The sequence below is a fragment of the Macaca fascicularis genome, chromosome 13 (genome assembly GCF_037993035.2).
Source record: "Macaca fascicularis isolate 582-1 chromosome 13, T2T-MFA8v1.1".
Taxonomy (NCBI): domain Eukaryota; kingdom Metazoa; phylum Chordata; class Mammalia; order Primates; family Cercopithecidae; genus Macaca; species Macaca fascicularis.
In genome coordinates this window covers 59802235-59829652 of record NC_088387.1, presented here as the reverse complement: position 1 = coordinate 59829652, position 27418 = coordinate 59802235, and the positions used below count along the sequence as shown (strand labels likewise).

The window sequence follows — 27418 nt, the reverse complement described above, 5'->3', positions numbered from 1 at the left end:
GCATTTGATTTGAATAGCAAACTTGGGAGGGAAGATTAGCTGTGACAAAGATATGCAACATTCAAATGCAGAACAAAGGGTCTATGCTACTAAAAATGCCCATGACATTAAACACTCCACAAACCCCCCATCTGTTGTTTTAACCTAAAAATTCTATTGGCTAACTTACACAGTAATTTTGATTAATGACCTGAGAAGTTAAAATCTTGAAAGTAGCAAACTCAAACCGAGAGAGCATCCCTTACTTATTGGTACCATGTTATCAAGTCACTTTTTCTGGGTAGCCCTGGTTATTAAATCTCCAAATTCTAAATTACTCTATATCTTCCTGTAGAAACCTGTATGTATATCAGATTCAGTATTTTGGCTGTGTTTCACCAATAGCAATCTCCAATTTATCTTTGAAAATGCAGCCTTTATTTTTAGTTTTAAATAACAATAATCATATGAGTGCAACTGACTCAGCATGCCTTGCTACTGGGAGTAAAAACCTAAATAACAAGATAATAATCTATTTAGCCTCAAAAGGATAATCACCGGATCAGACTACCCATTCCTGGAATTTAAAAAAATGATTTATGTTGTGTAGTCAAGTTTCACAGTATGCATATATATATATGTATATACACACACACACATGCTTAAGTATGTGTATCATACATGCACATTTCTATTCAAATAGTAAGATTCCATATTCAAAAGGTTGTTTCACAATATATGGAAAAGAGTTAAGTAAGTAGTGCAAAGCAACTGTCTCCTAAAAATGTAATGTCATTCCTACATTTTAAGAAAGCTATGTAAGTATTTTGTTTTTATGACACTAGGTAGGAATGCTGCACCACTGCCTAGCAGCTTTATTAAAAAACAATGAAAACAAAATGTTAAGATTGACTGTTACTGGGCCGGGCGCGGTGGCTCACGCCTGTAATCCCGGCACTTTGGGAGGCCGAGGTGGGCGGATGACGAGGTCAGGAAATCGAGACCATCCTGGCTAACACAGTGAAACCCAGTCTCTACTAAAAATACAAAAAATTAGCTGGGCGTGGTGGTGGGCGTCTGTAGTCCCAGCTACTCGAGAGGCAGGAGAATGGCGTGAACCCGGGAGGCGGAGCTTGCAGTGAGCCGAGATCGCGCCGCTGCTCCCCAGCCTGGGCGACAGAGCGGGACTCCATCTCAAAAAAGAAAAAGAAAAAGAAAAGAAAAAAGAAAAAAAAAAAGATCGACTGTTACTTTTCTCCATATATTGGGCAAAAAACTAAGGGAAGAGAAAAATCAGTAACCTTTCAAAACTGATGATCTTTATCAGCAGAACTAGATTGAATTTCACTACATTTTAGAATGAACAGCTCTCAACAAGAAGTCACCATGTTTTTGAGTTAATATTCCTAGAGCATTCTCATTTATTTCATGTTCAAAGAGGGTAAAAAGAAGACTGTAATTGGGGTGGCCTAGAGCAGGTGCTTGGGTGAGAGCCTGTTTTAGATCTTCTATGTGTTGTATTTTTCCCCCTCTTCCCAGTGGATTGGGTCCACCTGGGTCTGTTACAGATTTTTATATAGGGGTTGGGCCATTAAGGAGTAGTTTGGAATCCAACTCCTGCAATCGCCTGTTAACCCTAAGAATCCTCTTAATTGTTTTTTAGTTTTGGGCAGGGGAAAGGTCATAATAGCAGAGATTCCCTCAGCGTTTATTAATAGCCCCCTTGGGGAAATCATATGTCCCAAATATTTAACTTGGGGAGGTAAAATTGTAATTTATCTTTTGACACTTTGTGTCCCCTAAAACCAAGCCATTGTAATTGGTGGACAGTATCTTCTCTGCATTTTGGTAGGGAAGATGAGCATAACAATAAATCACATACTAGATTCATTTGGAAATTTAGTGTCATCTAAATCTGGCTTTAGTATTTGAGAAAAATAAGTAGGACTTTCTGAGTAGCCCTGGGGTAAGACTGTCCACGTGTATTGGTGATTTTCCCAAGTGAAAGCAAAACGATACTGGCTATTTTGCCCCACAGGTATGCTGAAGAATGCACTACATAAATCAATAACAGAGAAGTGGCTGGCAGTGATAGGAATATTGGACAATAAGGTGTAGGGGTTAGGAACAACAGGGTGTCTAGGAATTATTGTTTTATTTATAGCTCTTAGGTCTTGAACAAATCTCCAGCCTTTCCCATTTGGCTTTTTAACTGGGAGAACTGGTGTATTGCAAGGGCTGGTGCAGGGTATTATGAGTCCTTTGTCTAAATCGTCCTGAATGCTTGGTTTGATTCCTAGTAAGGCTTCAGGTCTTCGGGGATATTGCCTTATGTTTGGCCAGGGTTTGGATTTACTTAGGGTTATCTCTATAGGGATTGCTGACTGAATTCTCCCAGTATCTATGGAAGAGTTTGCCCATAGGGAGTCTGGTACCTTAGATAAGAAAGGCTCTAATTCTTCCTGTCCAGAATCTTGATTAACTTTCACAAGCATAATATACATGTGGGCTTTTGTAAGTCTTCTGCATCTCCCAAGTTGAGAATCATTTCTCCCTTCTGTGAAAATGAGATGTGAGCATTATGGGTCTCTAGGAAATCCCATCCTAGTATGTGTATGGGGGCACTATCTACTATAAGAAAAAGTGATGCCCCACTAGTTCTCCTAATTAAGATTGAAGGGGATTTGATTTAAAGGCTATAATAAGAGTTTGAAACCTCTACCATTTGGACTTTTTCTTTACTCCGAGGGAGAGGGTTTTTACTCAAGGTAGGCTTGAGGACTGACAGTGTAGCGCTGGTGTCGACAAGGGCTCTGGTATTTTCCCCATTTATGGCTATTTCTACTTCTCCTAAAGCATTAGTTAGAAGTAGGGGGGAAACCCTCTCTATTCCCTCAGAGCATCCCTCTTCTGGTTTTTGAGTTGTTCTGGTGCCTTCCTCTGGGGCTCTTAGCTCTCTTTGTGCAAGAGCCCATTTAAGTTTTTTGCATTCTTTTTTAAAATATTCTTTCTTTTTGCAATAGTGGCAAATTGCTTCCTCTTGGGGGACGCTTAGATCTCTGGGGACCATGGGACCCTTGCATACTCCCAACTTGGTTGCTAAGTTGTTTTAGTTGTAAACTCATGATTTTAGAGACTGTTTCCTTTTCTTTTTTTTTTTTTTTTTGAGACAGAGTCTCACTCTGTTGCCCACGCTGGAGTGCAATGGCGCGATCTTGGCTCACTGCCACCTCTGCCTCCTGTGTTCAAGCAAGATTCTCCTGCCTCAGCCTCCCGAGTAGCTGGGATTATAGGCGTGCACCACCACACGCAGCTAATTTTTTGTTTTTAGTAGAGACAGGGTTTCACCATATTGGCCAGGCTGGTCTCGAACTCCTGGCCTCAAGTGATCCACCCGCCTCAGCCTCCCAAAGTGCTGGGATTACAGGCATGAGCCACCATACCTGGCCTCCTTTTCTTTCTTAACGATTGTGACAGCTAGCTCAGCTAGGGTTGACTAGGTGGCTGGTGGGCAAGGAAGCCCAAGCCACATTTATTCCTCTTTATTAGGTTTGCTAACTCCTTATCTAAACTCTGCATAAACCCAGAATTTAGTGAGGTGTCACTTACTTTCCCCAGGGGTATTCCTGAAAACTGTTTGAATGTCTTTTCAAACCTGATATAAAAGTCAGGCACGATTTTGTTTGGGTGTATTTTACATTGTTTCACCTTTGCCCAATCTATAACCTTGGGGAGTATCTGTGGTAGTTTCACAGAGGCGATTGCAAAGCTCGCTGCATTTCTGTCTTCCAGCAGCATCTGTTTTGTCAAAATCTTCTTTTTTTTTTTTTGAGACGGAGTCTCGCTCTGTCGCCCAGGCTGGAGTGCAGTGGCCAGATCTCAGCTCACTGCAAGCTCCGCCTCCCGGGTTCCCGCCATTCTCCTGCCTCAGCCTCCCAAGTAGCTGGGACCACAGGCGCCGCCACCTCGCCCGGCTAATTTTTTTTGTGTTTTTAGTAGAGACGGGGTTTCGCCGTGTTAGCCAGGATGGTCTCGATCTCCTGACCTTGTGATCCGCCCGTCTCGGCCTCCCAAAGTGCTGGGATTACAGGCTTGAGCCACCGCGCCCGGCCTTTGTCAAAATCTTCTAAAGGCTGTTGCCAATCTGCTACTCTAAACCATTCTTCAGCTTTGTTCTGGGGACCAGTAACTCAATCAGCTGATACAGGTCAGAGAACCCTGGATCATAAGTCTTAAGTGTTAATTGGAATTCCTTAGCAAACCCAAATGGATCTTCAGTCCGATCGGAGAATCCAGGTACCAAGGCCTTTAACTCTGATTTCGTCCAGGTGATGTACATTATGCTAGGATCCCCTCTGCCTATAGGTTTTCCCCTAAAAGGAGCAACTACTATATTATTTTCTCCAGCTATTTCTGGTCCCCCTGTGGCTTGAGGCAAGGGAGTAGGGGAGGGAGAAGGAAAAATGAAATTGTCTGGACAAGGAAGTTCTGAGAGAGCGGAGAGTCAGGAGGAGCAGAAGGGGAGACAGTTTCTGGAGCCTTCCTGATTTCAGAAGTGGCGAGACAGTTTCAAAAATTTTTTTTTGTTAACTTCCTGAAGGGAGGCAAGCTTATCATTTCCTCTTTTTGATGATTCTAGGTGCCAGCTAAGTATGATTCCCATTCATTTACTTTGATGTGGGAGCCAATGTTTCTAATCTAGCACACAAGAAAACCAATTTAGGGATATCAAAAGTTCCCCATTTTGGAAACCTTAGACCTAGGTCATCTTTAGTAAGATCTTCCCATTTACATAAATACTTGCAAGTCAAGGCACCATAATTATTAAACATAAACCCAGCTGGGGTGCCTGCTGGGGACTGCTCTCCTTGCCTTTCCTCTCTTTTGGTGGGTTTATTTGCCATCTCTCTCTCTTTTTTTTTTTTTTTTTTTTTTTTTTTAAGAGCAACTGACCTGTGGCCTAAGGCTTTTGTGTGGTGGATGATATGTGCTGCTTGTGGGCAGCACTTTACAGTGTTTCAACACTGAGTCGTTTCTACCCTCTTACGTGTCTCAGTTTCTCTCTTCAGAGATCTGTCACCTCTGAGAGGGCTCCAAACACTGGCTGACCAGCCCTTACATGCGTTTCCTGGACAAGCCTTCTTAAATTAATATTTGTTGGGGAGTTTCCTATAGGGCTGCTGCATGTCACAGACAGTCAACCCCCCAGACACTCCCACAAGGTCCCCGGTCACCCAGGGGTACCTTTTGACTGGGAGGAGCAAAATGTCCTTTCTCTTCGAAGTTGAGGAACTCACTCTCTCATTTACTTACGAGAAGTGTCAGTTCAGTTCCTCAGCAAAGTGCGCACAGACAAGCCAATTGAGATTAATTTTGAGAGAAAAGGCAATGAAGAAAGACTGTTTTGAATACACCTCTGAAACCAAAATTAAGATTTTAACCAACTTCCTAGGAGAAAAAAGAGAGAGAGAAAAAAAAAACAAAACAACAAAAAAACAGCTCAGAATAAATCAAGGAGCATCAACAAAAATGGGAGGTCCAGGACTCAGGAGGACTTACCAGTTTCACCAGAGGAGAAGCTAGAACTCGGTGAGGCTTCAGTGGGCCCCTGCTAGTACCTTCGCTCCGGTTTCAGGCAACTCCTTCAGGGCCCTGAGTCTTCTCTGTGGCCCCACATGTTTGTGCACCAGATTATTGTCAACAAAAAGAGTCAAACACTGTAAAATATTTGAAGAGATTTATTCTGAGCCAAATATGAGTGACCATGGCCCATGACATAGCCCTCAGGAGCTCCTGAGAATATGTGCCCAAAGTGATTAGGGCACAGCTTGGTTTTATACATTTTAGGGAGGCATGAGACATCAATCAAATGCATTTAAGAAATACTTTGGTTTGGTTCAGAAAGGCGGGGCAACTCAAAGGCAGGGGGCGGGGAGAAGGGCAGGGGGCTCAGGGAGGTACTTCCAGGCTGTAGGTAAATTTAAACATTTTCTGTTTGATAATTGGTTGAGTTTATCTAAGGACCTAAAATCCATAGAAAGGAAATATTCAGGTTAAGATAAAAGATTGTGGAGACCAAGGTTCCTTTGAAGTCTTATAGTAGCTGTCCTTAGAGACAATAGATGAAAAATGTTTCCTATTCAGATCTTTAAAAGGTGCTAGACTTTAGCTAATCTCTTCAGGATTGGGAGGGCCTGGAAGAAAAAGATCTAGCTGTGTTAATAGAGATTCTTTACAGATGCAGGTTTTTTCCCCCACAAAGGATGGCTTTGCAGGGACATTTTCAAGATACGGCAGAGAAACATGTTTTGGGGTTAAATATTTTGATTTTTTTGCCTGTCTCATACGTTATGCCAGAGTCAGATTGGAAAGTAAGTCATGACATATAGGGTTAAATAAAACCCATCTGATAAGAATTTATGGTTTGTAGGACATGACTCCCCAGATCTCTTAGATAGGAATTTGGGCAAGATTTAAAAAAAAATGAGAGCTTAGTCCTCATTGGCTTTTCTTGGCTTTTATTCATAACACCTCTGACACCAAAAGTATAGGTTTTTTCTCCCCTGCATGCCAACCAATTCTCTAATTTTCTGAATACCAACTGGGTGTTCTACAATTAAATTCTGATACTACCCAGAGTTAGTGGAGACCCCACAGGTCTTAACCCCATTTTGGATGCCAGTCAAAAGTATTGAGTTCCTGCCAGGCATGGTGGCTCACACCTGTAATCCTAGCACTTTGGAAGGCCAAGATGGGAGGATCACTTCAGCCCAAAAGTCAAGACCAGCCTGGGTAACATAGCAAGACCCCATCTCTACAAAAAACTTAAAAAATTAGCTGGGCATAGTGGCAGGCACCTGTAGTTCTAGCTATTCAGGAGGCTGAGACAGGAGAATCACTTGAGCTCAGAAGGTCTAGGCTGCAGTGATCCCTGATTGCACCACTGCACTCCACCCTGGGTGACAGAACAAGACCCTGCCTCTCTCTCTCTATAAATATATATGGTCCCCAGGTTACCCACACTTGTATCTAGCTACAAATTGGGCATTCTCATGATCCCTACCCCCAGTTCAGTAATATGCTAGAATAGCTCATGAAGTAAAGTTCTTTACTTACCAAGGTATGGAGGAGGAACTCAAAACTTCCATGCCCTCTCCAGGTACACCACCTCAGTGTGCTCACCACCTTGGTAGCCCTCTAAACCCTGTTGTTTAGGGTTTTTATGGAGTCTCTCTTATGTAGGCACCATTGATTAAATCATTGGCCATTGGTGATTGACTTAATCTCCATCTCCTCTCCTCTCCCTGAAGGTCAGCCTATAGGACTGAAATTTCTAACCCTCAGATCATGCTTTGGCCTTTCTGACTACCAGCCCCATCTTGAAGCTATCTAGGGGCCTCCAGCCACCACTCATCCCATTAGCGTACGAAAGATACTCTTATCATGAGATTCCAAGGATTTTAGGAGCCATAAAACAAAGACCATATATATTTCCTATTGTATCATAGCTTCCCATCACCTGGAGTATGAAGTCCTAATGCCTAATGATATCTCACGTTTACTATAAATCACCTGAACTCCTCTTCCATGAGACTAGACTTTAAAAATTTATATAAACACCCTCTGTACTATTTTTGTACTTTTGATATTCCCTCTGCTTCAAAATATTCCTATATTTCTTATGAAAATCCTAGTACAGATGCCATTTCCTTCATGAAACTTGTAATTCCTCCAGTCAGACTTAATACGCACTCAAATACTTAAACCTTTTCTCTTTTTTCTGTATCACTTGGACTGTCTGAACTAGAACTTTTCTATTATATCTTTGACCTTTTACTTCAAATTGTAGTTCATTGTGTATTGCTGGGTCTCAGAAAACAATACCCCAAAATGAAAGCTTCAAAAGCAGAAGTTTGGCCGGGCGCGGTGGCTCAAGCCTGTAATCCCAGCACTTTGGGAGGCCGAGACGGGCGGATCACGAGGTCAGGAGATCGAGACCATCCTGGCTAACACGGTGAAACCCCGTCTCTACTAAAAATACAAGAAAATTAGCCGGGCGAGGTGGCGGGCGCCTATAGTCCCAGCTACTCGGGAGGCTGAGGCAGGAGAATGGCGTGAACCCGGGAGGCGGAGCTTGCAGTGAGCCGAGATCGCGCCACTGCACTCCAGCCTGGGGCACAGAGCAAGACTCCGTCTCAAAAAAAAAAAAAAAAAAAAAAAAAGCAGAAGTTTTTCTGACCTCCTGCCCCCCTGCTCTCCTGTCTCTCAGTCCCATTCTACCCTAAGCTGACCATGGCATCTAGAATCCCTCTTCCCCAAGGCGGGTCATAGAAACCAGAACTCCTTGTCCCCAAAGCCAGCCGTAAAGCCTAAAAGTATTACTCTAACATTCCCTCTGCCTTTCTATGTAAAAACTGGCCATAAAGAAATGATCTGACCTCCCTTATTTGACTGTAGGCCATAAGACCCTGGTTCCACAGAGAGTCCTGTCCCACACCCAGAAGGAAGGAATGCATACTCAGAGAGGCTGAGAAGAATTTAGACAGACAGGCCTTGCTGAGTTTCTCCACTCAATTAGTTTTAGATTCTTTGGTGTTAGACCCTTTTTGTCCAATCATATTTCTATACCTCTTCCATACTTTGTTGAACCTACGCACAAAAATGGAAAATTTCCCCTGTATCTTTGGCTCTCCATTGTAAAGGCTTCTGTGAATACAGGTTAAATAGATTTGTCTGCCTTTTCTTCTATTAATCTGCCCCATGTCAGTGGTTTTTTTCAGTGAACTTTTAGAGGGCTCTTGGCCCCTTCAGTATATACATCTCTTCCACGCTATCATGAGTTTGTTTGTTTTGGGTGTACACCATATATAGAACTTAGCATGTAGTCATCTTTGCTTTCAACTTTTAGTTAAATTTTATAATTCACTGGGCAGACCAGTTGAGCAATTTCAAAAATTTTTGAAAAATTTGCTTCTTTATACATGTTTCCTGAAATCAGCAACATAAACAGAAATGGAACCTTGTATCATCTATAGTAAATTATTCTCAATAATTAGAATTGTAATGTGTGCCATCAGTATTTCTTTTTTTCCCAAGACAGGGTCTGGCTCTCTCACCCAGGCTGGAGTGCAGTGGCATGATCTCGGCTTACTGCGACCTCTGCCTCCCAGGTTTAAGCGATTCTGTCACCTCAGCCTCCCAAGTAGCTGGGACTGCACACACATGCCACCACACTCAGCTACTATTTGTATTTTTTGTATAGGCAGGGTCTCACTTTGTTGCCCAGGCTGGTCTTGTACTCCTAAGTTCAAGGGATCCACTCGCTTCAGCTTCCCAAAGTGCTAAGATTACAGGCATGAGCCACTGCCCAGCCCATCAGAATTCTTTTTGATGAAGCTTGTTATAGGATAATAATATGGGTTAGCAATATTCACTGTATCCATTAGGCTGGGCACAGTGACTTACGCTTGTAATTCCAACACTTTGGGAGACCAGAGCAGAGGATCACTTGAGGCCAGGAGCTCACAGTGAGCCTGGGCAACATAGTGAGACCCCATCTCTACAACAAATTTAGAAGAAAACAACAGGCCAGACGTGGTGGCTCTTGCCTGTAATCTCAGCACCTTGGGAGGCCGAGATGGGTGGATCACCTGAGGTAAGGAGTTCAAGACCAGCCTGACCAACATGGTAAAACCCCATCTCTACTAAAAATGCAAAAATTAGCTGGACGTGGTGGTGGGCACCTGTAATCCCAGCTACTCAGGAAGCTGAGGCAGGAGAATCGCTTGAACCCGGGAGGCAGAGGCTGCAGTGAGTTGAGATCACGCCACTATACTCTCGCCTGGGCAACAGAGTGAGACTCCGTCTCAAAAAAAGCAACAACAGCAAACACATCCCTTACTTTGTTCCATTCTTATGTTCTTCCCACAAGCCAGTCAGTCATCATTCAGAAGTGCCTGCTATGTGCCAGGCACAATGCTAGGTGCTAGAGATAAAACTGTAAACAAAACAGAATCTGTCTTCTAGGTTCAAGAAACAGCCATGTAAAGAAAGCAAATTTATGACTGGGCTCAGTGGCTCATGCCTGTAATCCCAGCACTTTGAGAGGCCGAGGTGAGCGGATCACCTGAGGTCAAGAGTTTGAGACCAGCCTGGCCAACATGGAGAAACCCCATCTCTACTAAAAATACAAAATTAGCCAGGCATAATGGTGCATGCCTGTAATCCCAGCTACTTGGGAGGTTGAGTCAGGAGAATTGCTTGAACCTGGGAGGTGGAGGTTGTGGTGAGCTGAGATCGCACCATTGCACTCCAGCCTGGGCAACAAGAGCAAAACTCTGTCTCAAAAAAAAAAAAGAAAGGAAAAAAAAGCAAATTTATATAACATAATAGTAGATTGAATTGTAAAAAAATTCTAAGAAAACAGAAAAATCTCTTATTATGATTGTCAGAATCTGGGCTTAATTGCTTGCTATAAGTTTTAATTTCTATTGAAATCCTTGCTTGTCTGTCACCTTCCTTGCCTATACTAATTTTGGGGGTTTGTGTTTTGGGTTTCAGATTATTTAGCTATATATAATTATTAAAAGTAAATCGCATTTATTAAACTTAAATATGATTTATTAAAATATGTTATTAATGCTACATAATATGTAAGTTCTTTTTTTTTTTTTTTTTTTTTTTTGAGACTGAGTCTGGCTCTGTCGCCCAGGCTGGAGTGCAGTGGCCGGATCTCAGCTCACTGCAAGCTCCGCCTCCCGGGTTTACGCCATTCTCCTGCCTCAGCCTCCTGAGTAGCTGGGACCACAGGCGCCCGCCACTTCGCCCGGCTAGTTTTTTTTTTTGTATTTTTTAGTAGAGATGGGGTTTCACCGTGTTAGCCAGGATGGTCTCGATCTCCTGACCTCGTGATCCGCCCGTCTCGGCCTCCCAAAGTGCTGGGATTACAGGCTTGAGCCACCGCGCCCGGCCTGTAAGTTCTTAGAAAATCATAAGAACATCAGATCTCTGAAACTTCAATTTTTATGAGTGAGAGGGAAGGGGAGGGATTGCCACTTTTAAATGACCAGATTGGGCCGGGTGCAGTGGCTCACGCCCGTAATCCCAGCACTTTAGGAGGCCGAGGCAGGTAGATCACCTGAAGTCAGAAGTTCAAGACAAGCCTGGCCAACATGGCAAAACCCCATCTCTACTAAAAATACAAAAATTAGCTGGGCGTGGTGGCAGGCTCTTGTAATCCCAGCTACTCGGGAAGTTGAGGCAGGAGAATCGCTTGAACCTGGGAGGTAGAGGTTGCAATGAGTTGAGATTGTGCCACTGCATTCCAGCCTGGGCGACAAGAGTGAAACTCTGTCTCAAAATAAAATAATAAATGACCAGATCTCTCAGTAACTCATTTACTGCTGCAAAGACAGCATCAACCCTCCAGCATTGGGGATTACAATTCAACATGAGATTTGGGCAGGGACACATGTCCAAACTATGTCAGGGATTATATTTAAAATACCTTTGAAATACGTTAGAGAATGAACTTTTTTTTTTTCTTTTGAGACAGGGTCTGGCTCTTTCACCCAGGCTGGAGTGCAGTGGTGTGAACACAGCTTACGTCCAGCCTCAAAATCCTGTACTCAAGCAATGCTGTTAACCTCAGACTTCCAATGTGCTGATATTACAGGCATGAGCCATCGTGCCTGGCAGAAAATGAACAATTTTCACTTGGGTGAAACTAATTCTTTATATATGGCACTTTGCTTGGACCAAGGGGCACATATACATCATTTTTAGTCAAATAGTCAATTTGTTTCTATCAGTACCATTTAATCCTATATATGTATTTGCTAATCTTAAATGGCCATCACTTCTAACATTCTTGGTTTTTAACATTCTCTGTGTTCTACTCAGGGTAGCTCTATTTTCTGCTTTTTCTGAGCTATAGCAAAAGATATGTATCTTTGTCTGTCCTACCCTTTCAGCTGACCTACAGGAAGCTACTTTCCCTATACCCTTGCTGTGTGAATGGTAGAGCATGCCAGCTTTTCAACCCTACTACTGGCCTCAGCTAATTAGATCAGAGGAGACCCTGAATGGGGGGTGACCTGTCCACACTCTAAACAAGTATTTCATGGTTTGGTGTGATGAGTTTCACTCAGACAGAGAGAATAGTTTTTGAGACATAGAGTCAACTCACGATTTTCAACTTATAGACTTAGGGAAGCTGCCAGGTGGTGATGAGCACCAAAACAGAGGTCACGTAGAATTTGAGTTAAGGTATTAATTATTGGCCATCTGTATACTGCAGAAGTTTTCTGGAAGAGAGAAAAGAAAAGAATTGGTAAGTAGAAGCAAGACTATGTGGAAAGTGCACATTCGTGTGTGTGAGAGACTGTAAATCAAGAAACAAAGGAAGGGTGGAGAAAAATATTAATCTACATGCTTGCAAGAGTAGCAACAGTTCCTGGTGGGTCCCTAGGCCCTGTGAGACCCAGACTTGCCTCCTCACTATTCTGCAGGTCTACCATGCTCATTCATTGCCAGCTCTACATCTGCTTACGCTGGTCTTCCTGCTTGCTTCTGATCTTTCTCACCACTTCAAGCCATATTGAATATTACCACCAGGTTAGTGTTCCTTAAAATCCTTAAAATTTTAAGGATCATGTTATTTACCTAGGCAAAATTCATTAATGGTTCCCTCATTGTCTTATAGGAAAGTTTAAGTGATTTAGCAGTGTATATATTGCTTTTTCAACTCTGTCCTCTAGGATTTTTCTGTAAAAGAACAAAGTTCATTGAATTTGGTATTTTAGTGTTGCAGGTAAAGGTGAGGGTCAGTGGCTCTATTCTCCTGGCCATTTGTCTCTAGAAATTTTTACTGAGAGTATCAACTGGACTGGTAGCCCCGGAATCATTTGTTGCAGAAGACAACAAAAGTGGCTCTGAGGTTGAAACATGAGCTGCTGGAGGCATGTCTCTACGTGGTGAATATGGATGGCAATGCATTCTGGGGCTGTTGTACCTGGTTGAAGACTTTTATGAGGCCAGTCTTTTCCATCCAGCTTCTTGCCAACTTTCAGGCAGGTTGAAGAGAGCTCTGCCTGATGATGAACCTGACAAAATGCCAAACTGTCCAGTAGTCTTTTCTTTGGGTTTTAAATTCTAAATGTTTTTATTGATTAGAAAGAAATAGCCTCTTTGAGATCATTTAATTTTTGCTTTGAAAGCCTTGACTACCACATTGCCAACAGCATTTACTTATAATGTGGTTGGTTAAACTGGCATTCATTTGGGAATTTTTTAGAACTCTAAGTTTTATGTGTCAACATTCAACTTTATCTTCTATTTTTGAAAAAATGGAAAGAACAGTAACACATAACCCTCGACAAGATATGAAATATAGTGATCCCTTCCTCATAATGGCTCTCCATTATCTACAGACTTTCCTTTAAAGGTTATAAAAAACTCTAGAATTCAATGTCTTTCACATTTTTTCCCACCTATGCCCTATTCCTTCTCAAAAGGAATCCTATCTTTCAGCAAAATGAGTCTGTTTATCCCCCTAGCATGCCAGCCATATTTCTTACCTCAGTATTTTTGCATATTATGTTTGCCCAGCCTGAACTGTCTCCCGTCTCTAGCTTGCAAAGCCCTGCTTAATATTTACTTCCCCATATCAGAATGATAAAGTATACATTGGCATCACATATATTGGCATCACAATGCCTTAAAGTATTTTAGGCAAAATACTTTTTAAATACATAACTCATCCTTTCATAGCCAGAGAATTCTGCACTATAATTTTTGTAGGAGAGGAGAAAATTTTTCTCTGCCCTGTAGTTTCAGTGTCTGGGGTCCTGCCAATTAAACGGACAGAAGAGAGATTAACAGGAGAAACGGTTTATTACATGTGCATGTGGAGGACTTCATAGAAAAAAAATAAAGACCTAAGGTGGTTAGGCCTGAGATCTTATATACCATTTTTAACAAAAAGTGGTAAATTGTGGAGATGTACAAGACAAAAAAGGGGTTTGATCTTTCTAGGGAAGGTAAATATAGGGGTTGTTTTAGGGAGGTTTGTTAGGCAGATTTCTCTCTTGCCATCTATGAGCTAATAATAATAAGACTCTAGAATCATCTCAGGTGATTAAGAGTCATTTTGCCCTTCCTGTATAAAAGGTAGGGACATTTCCACAAAGGAGATTTATGTTCTGCTTTTAGGCAAAGCATTTCTCCTGTTTATCAATTGCCTTCAATTCAAAAAAATCATTCTGCGAAGGTGGCATATTTTGGAGTGGTATGCTCTTATATCCTTCCATTTGTAGTAGACCTAGATAACTGTAAACATTGTGCAAATAAAATAAAATTGGGCGTGTGTTACAAAATGTAGTTTCCGTAATCTTTTGAAATAACAAAGATCTGGCAACACTGGGCCCACTTTTCTATAAATAACAGGCTAGAGCTGAGAAGTTACTATCCTTCTAGATGATACTGTACTCAGCACTTCAATCCCACCACTCCTCACTCTCCCCATATTGCCCCAGCCAGCTTTAACTGTCTACTTGGCCTGTCTGTCCCACAGGCAATTGAATTTAAGATAGAGATACCCAAAAGGGCAGTATTCCAAGAAGAACAGAGATTATCAAGGTGCTTGATAATGACTTAATAGCTAAGAGAAGTGACTTCATACTTATTTCCTATCTCTTAATTGAAAGTAATTAGCATACCAAGAAATGAAAAACCTTTCAGAAAGTAATTTTCTGATCTGGCTCGGTGAGGTTGAGGGTAATCACCAAAAAGCACTCTGTAAGCCCTGATATCATTTTTTGGGATCCATTTCCTCCAAAGCTCTTGGGGACAATAGAATGGCAGCTAAGGTTTTAAAACAGCTAATATATAGGAGCAGGAACTCATTTTGGTCTTAAATGTAGCTACGCCCATCTCTTCTCATTTGAGTCTTCTTATAAACATTTTGATTAGTCAGTTATAGTTAGCATTTGTCCAATGCTTTAAATATTTTCAGGTGCTTTTATTCTATTGCCTTCTTAAAACTTTCTAAAAACCCTATGAAGTGGGATAGAATAAATGAAGAAAGTCAGGCTCCAAGAGTTTTAAGTTAATTATGTAAATTCCCAAGAGTATTAGGTGATAGAATTGGAAGTAGATCCTATAACTTCAGTCTTCTGATTTCTGGTCTTGTGCTTTGTAATTTTATACTGTCTAGGTCTTCATGATCTCCCTATAAATGATGTCATCCTGTTTTTGTATGTTATCAAAGGACAGAGGTAACTCCACTAACCCTAACAACTAGATAAGAATGTGAGAATTGAATTTTGGAACTGGGTCAGCCTCTATCTGTAATTTATTCCATTGTCTTTATTTCCTTGAATAAACTGCCTGGGAGGTGGCTAATAGTTTTCTCATGACGTGAAAAGTATTAATCTACATGATCTTGATCTTTTTTTTTTGGTAGAGATGATGAGGTCTTGCTATCACATGCCTAGGCTGGTCTTAAACTCCCGACCTCAAGTGATCCTCCTGCCTCCCAAGGTGTTGGGATTATAGGTGTGAGCCACCACATCTAGCCCTACATAATCTATTGAAATTGCCCTTTTCTGGCGGGGGTGGGAGACAGGGTCTCTGTTGCCCAGACTGAGTGCAGTGGCACAATCACAGCTCACTGCAGCCTTGACCTCCTGGGGTCAGTCTCCCACCTCAGCCTCTTGCGTATCTAGGACTACAGGGGTATACCAACATGCCTGGCTCATTTTTTATTTTTTTATAGGGATGGGGTCTCACTATATAGCCCAGTCTGGTCATCTACTCCTAGGCTCAAGCGGTCTTCCTGCCTCAGCCTCCAAAGTGTTGGGATTACAGGCATGAGCCACCACACCTGGCTGAAGGGCAGACACTATTATTTAAAGCTGAATCCCCATTGTCTACGACTATGCCTGGCAGGTATAAGACACTTAGTTTTTTATGCCTAATTCACTGACTTACAGTTTTGTGATTCTTACATTGACAACTGACTGCCCCAAGTCAAATGCTGGCTGCTTTTCTGACATCCCCTTTCTCCTTGAGGTCTGACAGAAGTGAAGAGTGATCAGCCCTGTGAGGCAATGTGGACATTGACCCTGAGCCACGTGAAGTTGAGACAATTATGTTTATGTGATTAAAGTCTCCATGTTAGATGGCAAATATGTTTATCTTTGTATACCTTTCTCTCAATTCTGCTTGTACTTTAACCTTTTGTAGTATAGGGAGGAAAAATAATTTTCTCCTCCACCATTCACGAGTTCTTATCTGGGATACCCTTCAAAAAATACAGATTAACAAGAGAAAAACAAATGGAAATTTAATAACATATACCTCTTGTATATATGATAAATAACCCAGAGAGATGAGTAAATCTTTAGGGTAGATCTCAAAGGGGTAAACATCAGGCTTAAATACTGTCATTCTCTGAAACAAAAAAAGAGTGGGGAAAGGCGCAGCTAAGATGGCCACAAAAAGCACCATAAAACAAAGGTAAGGTTTATTAATGCAGATTTAAGTCTGTATTCTCTATTGATTGAGTCTCTAGTGATTTAGTCATCTTTCTTTTCCTGGTGCAGAGAGGGAGATACCTTTACGAATGGAGATTTCCTCTATAGATGTGCATTTCACTTACAAATTTCTCAAAATAATCCTTATGCTAATGAGGCACATTTTGGGGTGGCATATCCTAAGCCTTGTAAAGATGGAAAAAGTATAATACCTTTTCTCACCCATCATAAGGGTCACAGCTGACACTCCAACAAGGACAGGTTAACAAGAGAAAAGCATAATAAATTTATTTCATCAAAGCTTTATGTGACGGGGAGGCTTCAGAATGAAGATCCCAAGACATAGGGAAAACTGTTTTTATGCTTAGGTATGATAAAGAATGGACAGTTGCGTAGAAATGTACATAGGGTATATTCTAATGGTAATCGACTGAGGGGGGAAACTCAGCAAGGCCTTTCTGTTCAGATTCTTATTGGCCTGTCTGTGTAGCATTCCTTCCTCCCAGATATGGGGCAGGACCCTCTGGAATAAGGGTTTAGAAGGGAGAGAGTGACCTTTTTAGGTTTTATGGCTTGCTTTGAGGGAGAGGGGTTCTAGTTTCTGTGACCCACACTGGGGAAGAAGAATTCTGGTTTCTATGACTTGAAACGGGAAAGAGGGGAGGGAGACAGGAGGGCAGGAGAAAGTCAGAGGCTTGGCTTCTGAGGCTACTTCTGGGGCCATCCAGTCTCTTTTAGTTAAAAGTACTCAGCATGCCAAAGTGCCATGCTTTGGGGGGGAGGTGTTGAGCCCCAATAGTCCCATTAGTAGTCATCAATACTTTCAAGTTCCTTTAGTTCAGAGCTTTCAAAGAGGTGCCATTTTTCAAGGTCTGTGTGTACCATGAAGTGAGAGAGGTTGGGAAGCACTGCTTTATTAAATTGTATTCATAGTCAGATTCAGGACTTCAGTAAGAAGCCTTCTACAAGTTCTTTGGTAATGTAGGTGAGGAAGATACACTGATGTGTTTGAACCAGTACATCAGCAAGTCTACTATTTTCAGGAAAAGCAAGTGCAGAAATCCAATTTTAAAAGGTTAAGAAGGGCTTACTGTTTAGTCCTGAGACTTTGCCAGTTTCTTCATGGTTGAACCTGGCCTTTTCTGATTCCAAATATTGAGTGCAGTGGGTGGTCATGTTGAATAAAGACCTCTCTTAAGACGGGAAAAGAGGGCAAACAGTGTGCCTGGTCCTTACAGGGAGAAAAAGACTCTTGGAAGAGCACAAAGCTCTCAGGATGTTAAGTAACACTGTAAAAACATGCAGGAAGGGATTTATGTTTTGGGGCTTGTCATAGCCTGAAGCAGTTGGTGCTGTTCCCTAATGTGAGAACTTTTTTGTTTCTCCAGAACAATGTCAGGCCCCAGGAGTCTTTCACATGACTGTTTGTCACTATTAAGAGCCAAGTACCTGTTTTGAAGAAAACAGAGCTGGTAGTTAAAATGTTTAGCAGAACAGCATTTACATGCAAAGACTCTTTTCTAACCCTAATCTTCAAAATGCTCTAAATACACTGAACTTTTAAGCATTATATTAAGATCTCGTGAGTGATGCAGTGGAGTGAACTGAGAAGAGATTTTTCTCCTTGAATTAACAATGTCTACAAAAGAATATATGGGCTGGGCACCCCATGCCTATAGTCCCCCTACTTTGGGAGGCAGAGGTGGGAGGGTCACATAAGGCCTGGAATTCAAGACTAGCCTGGGCAACATAGCAAGACTCTATCACTACAAAAAAATAAAAAATAAAAAAATTAGCTGGATGTCGTGGTGAGTGCCTGTAGTACTAGCTACTTAAGAGACTGAGGCAAGAGGATTACTTGAGCTCAGGAGATCAAGATTATGATGAGCTATGATTGTGCCACTGCACTCCAGCCTGGGCAGCAGAGCAAGACACTGTCTCAAAAAAAAAAAAAAAGTATATATGATTTTCTGGAAATTTCCGATAGAGCCATTATGGTTTTAATTTTTATTTTATTTTTATTTTTGAGACAGAGTCTCTCTCTGTCACCCAGGCTCACTGCAGCCTTCGCCTCCTGGGTTCAAGCGATTCCCCTGCCCTAGCCTCCTGAGTATCTGGGATCACAGACACCCACTACCACACCCAGCTAATTTTTGTATTTTTAGTAGAGATGGGGTTTTCACCATGTTGGCCAGGCTGGTCTCAAACTCCTGACCTCAGGTGATCCACCTGCCTTGGCCTCCCAAAGTGCTGGGATTATCCCAAAGGCATAAGCCACTGTGCCCGCCTGGCCTGAGCCATTATATTCTAAGAAATAGATGCTAACATCCTTCAGGGTATAGTGTGTTCATCGTCATCACATTGATTTAGCCTGCAGTTGTTTAATAAGTATTTCTCAGGGGCAGACTCAGACTTAGGGCCTTTGCTCTATAAGTGGCAGAATTATTGGAAGTTTCATTTTATATTTGTGTTACAGTATTTTTACTCTTCATTGATGAAGAGAAATATAAAGGCTTTGCTTTAGAATTTTCTTTTCTCTTTTCAGATGGCAAATGTAAACCCTCATTACAGCCCATTTATGAGGATATAATTTTCCATTAGCTTTGCTGGAGGCCTGTCCTCTCAGTTTGAAGTGAAGGATTCAGGGATTTTTCTGGTTTGTTTCGTGTTATATTTTTATCCCTAGGTAGCATTTTACTTTCATTTGAAGTCCTGATTGACAGAAGGAAAAACAGAAAAATGATAGAATACTTGAGTAATAACATAGAAAACCCCAAATTATATTTGATCCCAAATCTCGAGGTTTATACTTCTGTACTTTGAAGAATTGATGCAGCTGCTGTAATTCTTGTTTTGTTGTGTTCTAATCTCTTACATAGAGGATTGACTGAACATAAGCAGAATAATTTTATTGGTATTTTCTCAGAGGTGGAGAGGATGAGATTATTATACTAAAACAATAGATTGGAAATATTCTGCATACCACCTCCCTGGCTGTTATCAAGAGGGCAGGGGAATTATGGAAATGAACTGTGAGTGGTGTCTTAACTGTGGACTTCCTGGTTTTTCAGTGTTATTTTTGAATATTAAAATTATCTCCCAGTTTGATTATAAGAAAATTGCTTGATTTGAATACTCTCCCCTTCTTTCTTAGGATTGCCAGTGATGGGTAGACAGGAAAGACAGAGTTTGCACCTGAGCTCTGGACCCTGCTTTTAGTCAGTGCTCATTAGCAGTCCCCTAAGCAGGCTCACGTTCTCAGCTGCTCCAGACTGGAGTCTTGTTTGTGTTTGGTGCCCTGTCATACTCTCCACTCTGCTGCACTGGCCAGTGTCATGCCCAGAGCTTGGAGGAAAGGAACACACTTGACTCTGGTGCTTCTGGTATTCTTCCACTAGCCAATGCATGTGTTGTACAGGCAGGAGCAGGGTATCAGGAGGTAGCCATTAGGAATATCCAGGAAGCAGGATACTGCTGCAGATTTCAGGCTGGCGGTGAGGTTCCTTGGTCAGACTAGATTGCCAGGGGTGCAGTGCATTAGTGTCAGAGTAAAGCACTTATTTTTCCCTTTGGGAAAGTAAACAGAGATAGTGCTTAATTGGCCAATATTTTTTAATATTGTTGAGTATGAGATACTATGGTAAAAAATCAGAGGTGTAAGACACAGTTTTACCACCAAAAAAACTGTGAAGTTGCTTTAAATGCATTATCATTAAATTCTCACAACAACCTTATTTGTTAAATCAGTTAAAACCACTCTTTTGCAGATTAGGAAACTAAAACCTAGCCAACCACACAGCTAGAAAGTGGTGGAGTCTTTATTTAGATTTCCGTTTAGGTCTGTACGATGTCAAAGCCTATGTTCACTAATCACTGGGAAGAGGAACTAGTCAATAGATTAGGCACACACACACATAGTGTGCAATATTTCTCACGTTTATAAGATCATTAAATTTTCCACTAATTCAGAGGAGGGAGAGTCCTGTTTGACTGGAGTATCAGGAAAATCTTCATTAAGAAAATGGAACTTAATCTAGGCCTTGAAAGATAAAGAAGTAGTGAGGACATTCAATGTGGGAATAATAGTGTGAGTAAAAGATAAAAGAGTTATGACATCTAAATCCAGTGTGTGATTATAGATTTGATTCTGGGAAAAAGTCTATTTAGGGTATAACTGGGGCATTTGATAAAATTTGAATATAGACTGGATTAGATAGTATTTGTCAATATTATATAACTGTGGCTATGTAAGTTAGAACATATATACTAAGCTAATTAGAGATAAAGGGGCATGACATCATGTACTTGCAAGTGGTTGTGTGTGAGAGAACGACCGATAAAGCAAATATAGTAAAATATAAACAATTGAACAATTGGTGAATCTGAGTAGAATATAGGAGAGTCATAATTTTGGTGGGGTTTTTTTTTGGGGGGGTTTGTTGTTGTTGTTGTTGTTTTGAGATAGGGTCTTGCTATCACCCAGACAGGAGTGCATGATCTTGGCTCACTGCAACCTCTGCCTCCTGGGTTCAATTGATTCTCTCACCTCAGCCTCCCAAGTAGCTGCAGGCGTGAGGCACCATGCCTAGCTAATTTTTGTGGTTTTTTGTAGAGATGGGGTTTGCCGTGTTGCCCAGACTGGTTTTGAACTCCTGGGCTCAAGCAGTCCATCTGCCTTGGCCTTCCACAGTGCTGGGATTACAGGCATAGCCACTGTACCCGGCCCTGTTGTATTTTTTATGTGCTTGAAATTATATAACAACAGTATTTCAGATGTGTTACACTTTATAAGTGTGGCTAAAATTCTTCAGAAACCAGCAAAACCCAACTAAGGCATCTCAGCTAGGACTATATTCTGTTCTTGCTTCCTCCATTGGTAAAGAAGTTGCCAAACCAAGTTGGTGAGATAAACAGAGACTATAATTTTACAGAGAAACTATGTTAAGTTGTAGTTAAGATGTTTTTCTTGGCTGGGTGCGGTGACACATGCCTGTAATCCCAGCACTTTGGGAGGCTGAGGCAGGCGGATCACCTGAGGTCAGGAGTTCAAGACCAGCCTGGCCAACATGGCGAAACCCCATCTCTACTAAAAATACAAAAATTAGCCGAGCATGGAGGCATGCGCCTGTAATCCCAGCTACTCGAGAGGCTGAGGCAGGAGAATTGCTTAAACCCAGGAGGCGGAGGTTGCGGTGAGCCGAGATCATACCACTGCACTCCAGCCTGGGCAACAAGAGCGAAAACTTTGTCTCAAAAAAAAAAAAAAAAGAACGACAAAAATGAACCTTGCCTCCAGTTCTGCTGCTGATGGTAATAAGTAGCTATATACTGGATCCTCCCTGCCTTCCTCTTTGCCCCCACACACACCCACAGAAAGAAGGAATAAGAGACCACCTTGCCTCATAATAGGAACTGAGTCTCTTTATAACATGCTTCTCTGCCTGGGTCTCATGCGCGTATTAACTCAGCCGGGCTGCTGCCATCACACTGCTACATTCATGCTAGAAATCTACCAAAATGGATGTACTCGTTGCCTGTCCATAAAGTGGTTTTTATAGGCTACTTAAGGTTGACTGTGAGTGTTAGACTGGCAATACCCTGCTTTCCTTTGAGTCTTTCTTAAAGTTAACTGAATCTTAGAATAACATTTACATGTGTATACTTAATGACTATTAATGATGGCGTTTATGTTCTATATGGATGTGAGTCAGGATTGTGAAACAGTTAAGCGCTCAGGTCCTGAAGCCAGATAGATCTGGGTTTAAAACCAGCTCTGCTACTTACGACTTGTGTGGCTTTGAACAAATTACTCCTTATCTTTCCTCACTTTCCTCATCTGTAAAATGGGATAAAATTATTCTCACTAACTGAAATAACACATGTACAGCACTTCACATAATGCTTGACATTTTATATGTGTTGAATAAATGTTAACCATTGTTAGTTATCATCATCATTATTTTATGTTATTTTGTGTGATTTCTGGCTCCCCCTGAATTTGCTAATGTCTTCCAATTTGTCAGACTTTACCAAAATCTCTCCTACTTCTGTCTTCCATGCTGATTTTTCTTTAGTCGCTTTTCATTTTTTAGGCATTTCGTTTTTCCCAAGGGTCCAGAAGTGATTCCTATACCCTGCCCCCTACTCCTGCCCCCAACTTTTCTATTCTCTCCACTGCTTTCAAAGAATGAGTGGTATCCAAGTAAGAAAGTCTGTTTCTTCCCTAGTTGGGACCTGACTACCTACTCTGTCTTTTGTAAAGGATGGAACTTTTAAACCAAGTTTATAGAATTGTGTGCAATTTTAAGTAAATGAGGTCTTACTTTCTTTTCCTCCCTAACTTAGATTAGAAGTATATCAAAGCCCTTAAAGTCCATTGCATTTTCTGTTAAAACCTTTCTGCCAAATATGACTGAAAGAATGTGCTTTGGGTTAGATGGGCAAATTCTGTCATTTTTACAGTTATTCAAAGTGCCTTACCTTCTGGCTTGATCTCTTCCTGTTTAACAGTTCTGTTCTAAGGATCAAATGAGATCATGCATGTGAAAGGGCTTTCTAAACTGTGAGGCACATTGTTAATGTGAGGGATGATTATTGCATTTGAACAAAGGCCCCAGCAACCCAAGTGATGTCAGAATTCAACTTTAGATAATAAAGCAACCTCCTATCTTCCTGTCTGCCTAACACCACCTCCAGAAGTTTGCATGAAGCTATTTGAGCTAGAGAGATTGGTGACTAACTTCATGCAATGACTACAATCCTTTCTCCTAATCCCTCATTCCCATATTATTCTCTCTCAGGATGCTGTGCCAGATCCTAAGTTAGTCTTCAGGGCTAGACTTTGGGATATAGCATGGCAGTCAAGGCACTTAATAGGATCTCGTTGTAGGGATTAGGAGAGATTTCTTTTGTGCCATTTTCTAATCCCCATCCTCACAGGTTTTATCCTGGCAGTCCCCGTAAATTAAATTACATTTCAAAATCAAGTTCAGTGAGGGTGAGACCAGATATGGCTTCTGCCAAACTGGGCTGGCAGACCTGGGCAGTTAAGCAGATAGCTTTGGTCTATGTGTGTTTTTCTTATTTCTGGACTAAATACCAGAAATTATTATTTGTATCATATGGGCAGCAAATCAGGAAATAGGTGTGAGATCATCACCATCAACCACAAACACTTACCCAGATGCTTGATAAGCACAGGACCCTCTAAGCACTGGGGAATATTTTGTTGCATCCCCCCAAAATTCATATATTGAAATTCCAGCTCCCAGTACCTCAGAATGTAACTGTATTTGGAGATAAACACATAAAAAGGCAGTTAAGTTACAATGAGACTGTGGGGCAGGGGGAGAGGGGCTCAAATCCAAAATGACTTGTGTCCTTAAACACACACACACACAAGACACCAACTGTACCTGCACACAAAGAAAAGGCCATGAGAGAAAAAAGCTATCTACAAGCCAAGGAGAGGCCTCAGGAGAAACCACACCGGCTGACACCTTGATCTTGGACTTTTAGCCTCCAGATCTATGAGAAATAAAATTTCTGTTGCATGAGCCACCCAGCCTGTGATATTTTGCTGTGGCAATTCTAGCAAACTAATACAGAGAATAAGAGGCCACCTTGCCTCATATATAAACAGAGATATAAACAGATAGAAAGAGGTTTTGCAGTGGGAAACCCAGTAAAATTAATGCTCACAACCCATACAACTCCACCCCAGCCAAAAAAAAAACAAAAACAAAAACAAAATCCAAAACTTTTTTTCCCCAAATCAGCATTTTCTGAATTTGAAAGTCCTCTTATCCTTGGTCATTTCAACATTTGCCCTCCTTACATAGCTTTATTTGCTTTCTTTAGAGAAGGGTCAAGAGAAAGGCTACTTTCTGACTGTGCCTCTTTCCGCCTACTGGTGCTGTCATAAGTTAACTTCGAGAAACCACACTGAGAAAACCGGGAATAGACAGATGGCAGAACAAGTTGGTGATCCGTTTTGTTGGAGAAGAACTGCAATCCCAGAATTGGTTTGATTAGTACCACTTCTGCTTTCCTCCTCTGCCAAGGAGTTTCAAATTCATCGCTGATGCTGTGTTCCTGTTTTCGTATTAGATGTATTATGATGTTTCCCCGACTTAATCTGTAGATTATCATCCTTAGAAAGCAAGTACTGGCCGGGCGCGGTGGCTCAAGCCTGTAATCCCAGCACTTTGGGAGGCCGAGACGGGCGGATCACGAGGTCAGGAGATCGAGACCATTCTGGCTAACACGGTGAAACCCCGTCTCTACTAAAAAATACAAAAAACTAGCCGGGCGAGGTGGTGGGCGCCTGTAGTCCCGGCTACTCGGGAGGCTGAGGCAGGAGAATGGCGTAAAAACCCGGGAGGCGGAGCTTGCAGTGAGCTGAGATCCGGCCACTGCACTCCACCCTGGGCGACACAGCGAGACTCCGTCTCAAAAAAAAAAAAAAAAAAAAAAAAGAAAGCAAGTACTATTGCATATTTTGTTCAGCCTATAATGATGTGCATCTGTTCAGGCAGCTCTGGATGACATTGTTTATTTTTTTATTATTATTATTATTATTTCTTTTTTTATTTCCTTTCGAGACAGTGTCTCACTCTGTTGCCCAAACTGGAGTACAGTGGCCCGATCACAGCTCACTACAGCCTTGACCTCTGGGCTCAAGCAGTCGTCCTGCCTCACTCAGCCTCCTGAAGAGCTGGGATTACAGGCGTGTGCCACCACACTGGCTAATTTTTGTATTTTTAGTAGAGACTGGGTTTCACCATGTAGCCCAGGCTGGTCTTGAACTCCCCAGACTGAAGTGATACACCTACCTTGGCCTCCCAAAGTGCTGGGATTGCAGACGTGAGCCGCTGCACGCAGCTGTGGATTTTTTTTTTTCTTCAATCCCTCGCTGTTTCTTTCATGTAAATATATTGTAGTTTGTTTATCAAAGTTGTTTGCAAATGAGTTGTTGCAAATAGAATGAACCTCATCAGGAATGATGAGGGGCCCTAATCTGAACTTCAAACTAAAATCAACAACACTCTCTTTTTAATGTGCTAAGAGTTTTGTCATTTTGGTTTCTTTGAGATTTAAGTGAAATTTATTTCTCGTTCAGTGTGATTTGCCTTTCAGCTCTTCAGTGGTTGTTCTTCAGGTATGCTGTCCATTGTCATATGGGAACTAGTTCTACTTAGCCAAAAATAAGATGAGTTCCCACACACAAACCAGAGCACCTAAAAATAATTTTTTAACCAAATGTCTTTCGGCCAAAGTTTTTCAAAATACAGAAAATTCTTTTTTCTTTTCTTTCTTTTTTTTAGAGATGGAGTCTTGCCCTGTCAGCCAGGCTGGAGTGTAGTGGCGCAGACACAGCTCAGTGCAGTCTTGACCTGTGCTCAAGCAGCCCTTCTGCCTCAGCCTCCCAAGTAGCTAGGACTATAGGCATGTGCCACCACATCTGGCTAATTTTTGTATTTTTTTTTTTTTTTTTAAGAGACAGGGTTTTGTCATGCTGCCCAGGCTGGTCGTGAACTCCTGAGCTTGGGCAATCCACATACCTTGGCCTCCCAAAGTGCTGAGATTACAGGTATGAGCCACCATGCCCAGCAAAATACAGAAAATCTTAACAGGTAATCATTAAACACTCCCTAAAGGCCAGGCACAGTGGCTCACACCTGTAATTCCAGGACTTTGGGAGGCCGAGGCAGGCAGATCACTTGAGTTCAGGAGTTCAAGACCAGCCTGGCCAATGAGGTAAAACCCCATCTCTACTAAAAATACAAAAATTAACTGGGTGGGGTGGCATTTGCCTGTAATCCCAGCCACTTCGGAGTCTGAGGCAGGAGAATCACCTGAACCTGGGAGGCGGAGGTTGCAGTCAGCCAAGATCATGCCACTACATTCCAGCCTGGGCAACAGAGTGAGACTGTTTCTCAAAAAAAAAAAAAATCCTGCCTAGAATGAGAAGTTGTAAAATGAACTAGGACGTGATGTTTTGAAAACACATAGGACTGGGCGTGTTGGCTCTTGCCTGTAATCCCAACACTTTGGGAGGCCAAGGTGGGTGGATCACTTGAGGTCAGGAGTTTGAGACCAGCCTGGACAACGTGGTGAAACCCTGTCTCTACTAAAAATACAAAAATTAGCCAGGTGTGGTGGTGTGCACCTGTAGTCCCAGCTACTTGGGAGGCTGAGGTAGGAGAATTGCTGGAACCAGGGAGATGGATGTTGTAGTGAGCCAAGATTGTGCCACTGCACTCCAGCCTGGGCAACAGGAGTGAGACTTCATCTCAAAAAAAAAAAAAGAAAAAACATAGAAATTAGCCATTTGTTTATTTATTTATTTTGAGACGGGATCTCACTCTGTCACCCAGGTTGGAGTGCAGTGGCACAATCACAGCTTACTGCTGCCTCGATCTCCTGGGCTCAGGTGATCCTCCCACCTCAGCCTCCTGATTGGCTAGGACTTCAGGTACCCACCACCATGCCCAGCTAATTTTTTTGTATTTTTTGTAGAGATGGGGTTGCCATGTTGCCCAGGCTGGTCTCAAACTCCTGGGCTCAAGTGATCTGCCTGCATAGGCCTCCCAAAGTGCTAGGAAATATAGGCATGAGCCACCACACCTGGCCATATTTAATTTTTTACAGCCCTTTAATGCATGAGAAATTAGCCAGTTATTTAATTGTATTTAACTTTTAGTATTTGTATAACTTGGCTACATTTTGTTTTATTTTGTTGGATGTTTCTAAAATCCCTTTGTAAATGCTTAAGTCCTGATGCTTATGTAAATCAATACGGAATCAGGTATTTCTAATTAGTTCCCATTCTACCCTGTTAAATGTATACCAATTGGGTTTGAAAGTAGCAAAACTCAGGAGTCAGATGTGAGTCAGGAGTT

At 41.8% G+C, this 27418-nt stretch overlaps 1 protein-coding gene across 13 annotated transcripts in view; it reads left to right on the top strand.

The window, feature by feature from the left end:
* COMMD1 (copper metabolism domain containing 1) overlaps positions 1 to 27418 on the top strand; it is a 241566-nt gene that overhangs the window by 199918 nt on the left and 14230 nt on the right. Inside the window, exon 3 of one of the 13 annotated variants that reach the window (XM_045369210.2) lies at positions 12489 to 12594. The exons of the other annotated variants lie outside the window; for them this stretch is intronic. Within the exon in view, the coding sequence (XP_045225145.1) occupies positions 12489 to 12581 (93 nt within the window). The 3' untranslated portion in view covers positions 12582 to 12594. The remainder of the gene's footprint in view (positions 1 to 12488; positions 12595 to 27418) is intronic. 13 annotated transcript variants of the gene reach the window in all.